The 9,036-nt window shown below is 43.4% G+C and overlaps 1 protein-coding gene across 1 annotated transcript; it reads right to left on the reverse strand.

Moving 5' to 3' along the window:
• Positions 1–331: 331 nt before the first annotated feature.
• On the reverse strand, positions 332–6,886 carry LOC118362932 (plasma protease C1 inhibitor-like). Its single transcript, XM_035743667.2, has 10 exons — positions 6,732–6,886; positions 6,329–6,376; positions 5,635–5,923; positions 2,968–3,291; positions 2,542–2,757; positions 2,154–2,297; positions 1,757–1,960; positions 1,477–1,616; positions 1,152–1,374; positions 332–796 (listed from the first exon to the last, which is right to left on the reverse strand). The coding sequence occupies exons 2-10, from the start codon at positions 6,374–6,376 to the stop codon at positions 549–551; spliced, it is 1,836 nt and encodes a 611-aa protein (XP_035599560.2). The 5' UTR covers positions 6,732–6,886; the 3' UTR covers positions 332–548.
• Between the last annotated feature and the right edge of the window lie 2,150 nt (positions 6,887–9,036).

Below are 9,036 nucleotides of genomic sequence, written 5' to 3' on the forward strand. Positions count from 1 at the left end.
TAATTTTTGTTTGTAAAAAAAATAATAATTCAGGGTAAGTTGCTCAATTTGACGCTTTACTCAGTCCGCAGTTGCTTTAAAACCGTTAGCGTCGGGGAATGGGGAGACAGGGCGGAGCGGGAGGACTATTGTTACAGCATCCCTGTGTACTCACTGACGTAATGGCTATCTCTATGTGGAACATACGGTGTGATTGACATCCTGTGGTGAGTTTGTGGAACTACTTTTAAAAAAATAAACTGAACCCGTTTCAGTGACCTACTGTGTACGTTGTTGGACAGAAGAGTGATTTAAATAGCACATTCGTACAAAAAGATGTCCATACCACATGTGGAGAGATGTCAACTTTTATTGTTTGATAAGTCATGCATTTTGTGACAACCTATAGCAAGCCCTCCCGAGTATTTATTTTAAAACACTTTGACAGTCATTCTACGAAGTTACAATGAACATGTAACTTCATAGAAGGAAGTGGTCCTTTTCTTTTGCAAACATGGCTTTTTTTCTATATGCATGCTACCCTCTCTCCCTCTCTCTTCCTCCTTCTCTCACGGCTCGGTCACTCGGCCCACGAACAGTGGGGCCTTTGCCTGGTCGCTCCACAGTATCATCAGGAAGGGTCTGAGGGCTGAGAAGGAAGAGAAGGAGCGGGAGAAAGAGAGGGAAGTGGCCGCCCCAGCCTCCACACCTTCCTCCGTCAGGGAGAGGAAGGCCCGGTGGCGGGCTTCCGTCAGGAGCAACTCGTTGTCGGGGTAGAGGCCACACAGGTTGGCGCTGTCGAACAGCTCCGACAAACCTAAGGGAAGAAAGAGGTGTGGGAGTAAGAGGAGGGAGATATGGAGAAGGAGAGCGGAGGAGGGCAGAAGGTAGAGGGAGGTAGAAGAAAGGGAGGGAGAGAAGTGAGAGAGGCAAATCAAGAAACGCCAGAGTTGTTGGTTTAGGTTGACTTAGAACGACCCGGTGAAATCCATTGCTGCTCCTGGATGAAGACATATTTGTTGTAGCCAAGCAAAAACATCTGGTTCAACTCATCAAGGGCTTGGTGGTTAGTTGAATCAGGTGGCCACAACAAAATGCACAGTCTTATAATTCGAACAGTCAGGCAGCAGGTAAGCTATAAGACAGACAGATAGACACGCATACAGACAGACCTATCTTCCTGAGCAGGGTGTTCATCTCGGTCCGGATGTCCAGTTTGATTTTGGGCAGAGTCACCTCGGTGGCCTGGGGAGACACCTGATTCATCTGCTCCACCATCTGGCTCACTGCCCTGTCCGTCATCTTCCCCTCCACCAATTGCAGGTCTGTGAGCTTGGTAGTGGGCGGGAGCAAGATGAACAAGCTACTTGCACCAGAGAGAGGGAACATCGCCACCTATGGGTGATTGACAAGGTTAGAATGTTACGTAGATTGTGTGTGATTGCTTACAGTGTATCTGTGCATGTAAATGTGGGTGTGTGTAATCAAAATGGTTACCTGTGCCTTCACTGCCGGGACATATTGCACAGCCAATTTGTATTTGGCACTGTAGAGGACAGGCACCTTCACAGTATCACCATTCAGTTTCACAAATGGAAACATTTTGGATTTTGCATCAAATTTCATCTTCCATTGACCTGAAACAGATATTATTACAATCCACATACTCCATATCCACTAAAATAGACTATATCCTATCAGATAGATTGAGCATCGGTGCTTACCAAGAGCTTACTTGGATCACACACATGCACAAACACACAAACAGGATACTGACCATTGAAATACACAGCATTGAGGAGTAGCAGTTCGGTGTGGGCGGGAACAGAGTCGACCAGCTCTTTGATTTTATTATTTGTCTGCTTTGCAACCCAACTGTTGATCATTTCCACGTTTACCTCACTGCTATTGGTCAATTTGACTGGATCCGCATCGTAGAACTGCATGGATTGGTTGGTAAAGGACTCACTCAACTTCATATCTGGGGGGGGAGCGAGAGGGAATGTCAGAGAGGTGGACAGACAGACGGATGGACGGACGGTCAGACAGACAGACAGTGAGTTAAGGGGGGATGGCGACTCATGATTAAATTGACAACATACGACGAGAATTCAAAATGATATGTGGAGAACAAGCTATAATTATCATGAGTACTAATTGTGCTCTGGTAGTACTGGGGTTGTAATAGATCTGGGAGGCCATCTTCAGTGTGTCCTGAAGTTTCAGCTTCAGTTTCTTCATCTCGGAATGAACACAGAAGAAGTCGTGAGACAGACAGAGAGCCGTCTCCATGTCTCTCCTTGTCTTGCCACGAGCCCCTAATGAGAGAGAGAGAGAGAGAGAGAGAGAGAGAGAGAGAGAGAGAGAGAGAGAGAGAGAGAGAGAGAGTGAGAGGATGAAACAGTATGTATTTTATTTGGCCTTCCATGCATCAATCATTCAGTGAGAGTTGATATCAAGTGTTGCTTCATTTTCAAAAGAACTGAGGTCTAGAGTATGAGTGCAGTTGGACAACCTCTCCCCATGTTCCATTTTAAAGAAACCCCACCCTCTCTTTCTTACCTAGTAACAGGTGGGTTAACACCCCGCTGATGCTGATTGGAGAGAAGAGCAGGTTTTTCATGGGCTGTGATTGGCTGAGGTGGGCATAAAGCTTCATGGAGAACTCATTGAGGGATTCTCCTAGCATGGCCTCCCACGACCTGCTGGTCTCGTCCTGACACGATTCCCAGGGGGTCATGAACCCAACGCAGGAGTAAGGAAGAACGGTGGGCGCAGCTAAAAGAAATGGCAAACGAAGATTTGAATTTCAACAAATCAAGAGCGTGACAGTGTCTTGAACATTGCAGGTGAGAGTCTAACATTTGGGCATTATGGCTATTTGGAACCAATTGATGTTACATTTGCGAATTACACAAATTTATTAACAAATGTGTATATACATGCAAAGGTTTGAGAGTGTAATGGAAGAAGGTTAGCTAAACGTACCTTCCACAATTAGCTCAATTGTATTAAAGTTTCTGCTGTCTCTGCCCTCCTCAGCTGTCTCACAGTAGTACATGCCGGCATCCTCCATTTTGACCTCATTAAGTGTGATTGTCATATCTTTTTCAAGGGGGCCATAAAGCCATTCTAGTCTGTCACCCTCCACCATTTCTCCAGTCTCTGCAGGATTCAACTGCTTCCGTGTGCCGTTCGTCATTCCTTTATCATATCTGTACCAATGGACCGGGTCTTTGCTGGATGGTGGGCGATCACAAGGTAAATTCACAGTGGACCCTTCGATTACTTTGAGAATGTAGCTGCTGGACACTGGAGGGAGAGCGAGCAAGATGGAAGACAGAAAGACAGCACAACAGTAGAAATAATTTCTGGAGCCAACCTCAAAATGCATGCAATGTTTGCTGACCTGTAGAGTTTGCTAAACTGCAACGAAAGAATTGCCCCATATTTCATCAGTTTTTAAGAATTACAATCTACGAATACACTGAAGTTCTGGGGCTGTATGTTTAAATCGACTGAATGCCTTATTCATTGTGATGTAAACCCTCTTGTCATGACTTGCCCTTTAATGTGAGGATCATAGGCGCCAGATTGCCCGCCCCCCTCTCTCTCTCCTCTCTTCATCAAAACGCCATTATCCAAAAGTGGAGAATGAAACAATATTTCTGTAATCCAAAGAGTTGGAATGGTCTGTGGTATTTAAAGAGCAATTATGTCAGATCAGTTGTGTTTTGGGATCTGATAAAGGACAGTATAACAACCTAACTGTATCTTTGAATGTGTATATTTCCCAGTTGTCAGGGTCACACCCAAATGTTGGGAGAACTTATATGATTAAATATGAAACTATTTGTGAGAAGATGTAATGTGATGTTAGCCTTGTTATTCATATGAAGTCCAGTCAGTGACCACACCCATGTGAGCACGGACATTACGACAAAATGAGGAACGCCCCTTTTTCCCCAGAGTGCTTAAATAGGACTCGTGACAAAATGTACGTAAGGCCAGCGAGACCGACAGCATGAGCTGAAAGGTACGGAATGGCTAGAAACTCTGAAACGTTCATCAGAGAAGAAGAAAATCTCATCACGAGAACCACACAAATGGTTAGACTCTATAGACCAGCTATGTGCAGTGCCAGCAGAATACATAACAAATGGTTCAGAAATCTACAGAACTAAAGACTACACATTCACAGTCTGCAGCTGCATGTGTAAAAACAGTCTAGGGAACTCGACCGAAGACAAGAGACAAAGCACAATTTCCTCTCACCACCCTGTTCTAAGAAACCGAGCCGCTGGACAAGCTACGACTGCAAAAAGGACATGGTGACCTCTGACTCTGACCTCTGAGACTTTCTGTCGACTGACTCTCCAGAAAATGGACTGGCAATTTCAACAGAGAGACAACAAAGGCATACAATTGTAAATATGTACATTGCAATTATTTTCTAATGAACGGCCGTTCATGTGCAAAGTATTAGCATTTACATGAGCGTAGTTATCAGCTGTACGTATGATAGTCAAGTCCTTTGTCTTTTCTCCCGCTCTTTCTTACATGCCCCTCCCTTTTCATTTTGTGTAGCAAGCCGTCATATCGGTTTAGTCCACTAGGGACCTTTCATTGCTTTATGTAGTAATCAATGTGTAAGCTATTCTGTTTCTGTTTATGTATTTCTGTGTGATTAGTTAGTTAGTAAATAAATAATTAAGACAATTTGTATATACACTGGGGCAAAAAAGTATTTAGTCAGCCACCAATTGTGCAAGGTGTCCCACTTAAAAAGATGAGAGAGGCCTGTAATTTTCATCATAGGTACACTATGATACTGGAGCCATACTGGAGCCTCTTAAAGAGGTTACAGGTCTGAGAGAGCCAGAAATCTTGCTTGTTTGTAGGTGACCAAATATTTATTTTCCACCATAATTTGCAAATAAATTCATTAAAAATACTACAATGTGATTTTCTGGATTTTCTTTCTCATTTTGTCTGTCATAGTTGAAGTGTACCTATGATGAAAATTACAGGCCTCGCTCATCTTTTTAAATGGGAGAACTTGCACAATTGGTGGCTGACTAAATACTTTTTTGCCCCACTGTAGATCTGATTCATAATTTATGCTCGGGTTCGTGCAGATATCCAAGGATTTTGCGACATTCAGAATGAGACCTGGTAGAAGGTAACAATTAATGAATGACTGATTGATGTCTGAAATGTAAGAGATCTTTTTATCTTTGAGAGTTAATTCGGAAAACGGTAACTCGTTAAATAAACTTCTTCCGTGGTGCCCCAAGATTGGTAATGAGTAAATTGTTACAGGATTCATTTAATCATTGTAATAATTAGTTAATCGATTTGATAAAACAATCGTCGTAACATTAATGATAGCCAAGACACGACATTCTGCTAAAGTTGTTGTTCTATTTCTCTTCTCAACATAGACTTGAAGATGAATTACTAAGTGTAAAAAGGTAGGCACACTGTACAAATAATGAAAAGTGAACCAGTGATTGAGTTTTAACTTGTAACATGATTTAAATATATATATATATTTTTTTTTATAAATAAGGTGGAGTGTCTATTTCAAGAAAGGCCTACATCACGTCACAGGCAGTTGTGATGAAAATAGGAGGTGACCGTATGTGTCCTCACCATCAACCTGGACTATGTGCACTTTTTGCCACTCCATATCATTCTGCTTGATCACACATTCATATTCCCCCTCGTTGGCTACACTGACGGGAGAGATTTCCAGATAGAAGCCATCCTTGGAGGCCTTGAGTTGCTTTGAGGATTCTGGGTAGTCGGGAACTTGGGAGTCGTTGTATTTCCAGGTGATCTTAGCCCCAGCAAAGCTTTTTTGGTTTTGGCCAGGGAGACATGGGAAGACCAGGGTGGAGCCAGGTACACTTTGCAGGACCCCAACGGAAGAAGAGAAAAGCTGGATAGAGAGACAGAGATGGACAACCAAACCAGAAGGTGGAGGCAGTAAGGTACATGAAGTGTCTCTGTGCCACATTAGCATTTGTCCTAAAAACCAGGGTTTGATATTACAAAACAAAATGGGCCCGTTTCCCAGAACCAGATTTACGCCTACACTCCTGGGCCCTTATTCAAAAAGTGTCTTAGAGTAGGAGTGCTGATCTAGCGTCAGGTCTGCCCTGTCCATATTATCATATTCATTATGATCTAAAAGCTAAAGCCGAACAGCAATCTTACTCTTTGTAAATGCAGGCAACGGACCCGGGACTAAAAAGCATTTTCAACAGAGATTCTCCGTTCAGCATGCTTTTCAGTCCAGGAGTGTTCTTAATCTTTCTCCAGGAAACTGGCCCTTTGTGTTTACCTCAAAGACAAGCAGGAGGGAGACACACGATAGGACTGAAATCCCCATCTAGGGAAGATGAAGAAAGAGAAGAGGGGGAGAGAAGAGGTAGGAAGGGATGGCGGGACACAGCGGGCAAAGGGGCAGTGGGAATGAAAAAATCAATAGAACAAAAAAACAAGACTGGTTTGGCACATATTCATATTCGTCTCTTTCCTAATCCGATTGGTCATTCACTCATGCTCTATATCTCAGTGGAACAAACAAAATATTAGACATGGCATTTGCCGTTATAACAACATAGGCAAACAATGTCAGCAATATTATATCTAGAGTAACTAACCACGATATCCCTATGACAGTAGGCCTATCGTGATTGAGTTATTGGTAGGTCTTTAGAAAGGCATCAAAAAAGTTTACTCACACTGCAGGTCACTTGCAAATATTACAGCATCAGAAATAGTCTGAGTAAGATGATGATATATTTTCTCAACTGGAAAAAAAAAGGGTTCACGTCCTACTGCGTGCGTTCAGTATGTGTGTGTCCTTCCCTTCCCTACTCTCACCAAAAATAATGACTTATCTGTTTATTGTTTGATTAGTGGTCTTGTGTGTTTGCACTTTGTACTTTGATTTACTGAAAATCACATGGTTATTTGGCAAAAGCTCCCATAATACACTGAACAAAAATAGAAACGCAATATGTAAAGTGTTGGTCCCATGTTACACGAGCTGAAATAATATAAAATTAAATGTTCAATACTCAGAGGCTTATTTCTCTCAAATGTTGTGCACAAATTTGTTTACATCCCTGTTAGAGAGCATTTCTCCTTTGCCAAGATAATCCATCTACCTGACAGGTGTGGCATATCTAGAAGCTGATTAAACAGCATAATCATTGCGCAGGTGCACCTTGTGCTGGGAACAATAAAAGGATACTCTAGAATGTGCAGTTTTGTCACACAACACAATGCCAAAGATGTCTCAAGTTTTGAGGGAGTGTGCAACTGGCATTCTGACTGCAGGAATGTCCACCAGAGCTGTTAGAGAATTTTATTTTCATTTCTCTACCATAAGCCGCCTTCAGTGTCAATTTAGAGAATTTGGCAGTACGTCCAACTGGCCTCACATCCGCAGACCACGTGTATGGCGTTGTGTGGGCGAGCGGTTTGCTGATGTCAACGTTGTGAACATAGTGCCCCATGGTGTTGGTGGGGTTATGGTATGAGCAGGCATAAGCTACGGACAACTAATACAACTGCATGATACGAGATCCTGAGGCCCATTGTCGTGCCATTCATCTGCCGCCATCACCTGAAGTTTCAGCATGATAATGCATAGCCCCATGTCGCAAGGATCTGTACACTATTCCTGGAAGCTGAAAATGTAATTTATAGATTAACTAGCTAGTTCTTCCATTGCCTGCATATTCAACAGACATGTCACCCGTTGAGTATGTGTGGGATGCTCTGGATAGACACGTACAACAGTGTGTTCCCGCCAACATCCAGAAACTTCGCACAGCCATTGAAGATGAGTGGAACAACATTCCACAGGCCACAATCAACAGCCTGATCAACTCTATGCAAAGGAGATGCATGAGGCCACACCAGATACTGATCCATGCCCCTACCTTTAGGGTATCGGTGACCAACAGATTCATATCTGTATTCCCAGTCATGTGAAATTCATAGATCATATCAAATCAAATGTTATTTGTCACATGCTCAGAATACAACAGGTGTACAGTGAAATGCTTACTTACAAGCTCTTAACCAACAATGCAGTTTTAAGAAAATACCAGGAAAAAAGTGAAAGATACGTAAGAATAACAAATAATTAAAGAGCAGCAGTAAATAACAATAGCGGGGCTATATACAGGGGGTACCAGTACAGAGTCAATGGGCACCGACTTTGAGGTAATTATGTACATGTAGGTAGAGTTATTAAAGTGACAATGCAAAGATAATAACAGAGTAGCAGCAGCGTGGGGGGCAATGCAAAAGTCTGGTTAGCCATTTGATTAGCTGATTAAGAGTCTTATGGCTTGGGGGTAGAAGCTGTTAAGAAGCTTAATGGATTTGGCGCTCCGTTACCACTTGCCTTGCAGTAGCAGAGGGAACAGTCTGGGGTGGCTGGAGTCTTTGACAATTTTTAGGGCCTTCCTCTGACACCGCCTGGTATAGAGGTCCGAGCAGGAAGCTTGACCCCGGTGATGTACTGGGCCGTACGCACTACCCTCTGTAGTGCTTTGAGGTCGGAGGCCGAACAGTTGCCATACCAGACAGTGATGCAACCCATCAGGATGTTCTCGATGGTGCAGCTGTAGAACCGTTTGAGGATCTGAGATCCCATGCCAAATCTTTTCAGTCTCCTGAGGGGGAATAGGTTTTGTCTTGCCCTCTTCACGACTGTCTTGGTGTGCTTGAACCATGTTAGTTTGTTGGTGATGTGGACGCCAAGGAACTTGAAGCTGTCAACCTGCTCCACTACAGCCCCGTCGATGAGAATGGGGGCGTGCTCGGTCCTCCTTTTCCTGTAGTCCACAATCATCTCCTTTGTCTTGATCACGTTGAGGGAGAGGTTGTTGTCCTTGAACCACACAGTCAAGTCTCTGACCTCCTCCCTATAGGCTGTCTCATCGTTGTCGGTGATCAGGCCTACCACTGTTGTGTCATCAGCAAACTTAATGATGGTGTTAGAGTCGTCCCTGGCCATGCAGTCATGAG

This window comes from Oncorhynchus keta, chromosome 29 (genome assembly GCF_023373465.1).
Source record: "Oncorhynchus keta strain PuntledgeMale-10-30-2019 chromosome 29, Oket_V2, whole genome shotgun sequence".
Lineage (NCBI taxonomy): Eukaryota > Metazoa > Chordata > Actinopteri > Salmoniformes > Salmonidae > Oncorhynchus > Oncorhynchus keta.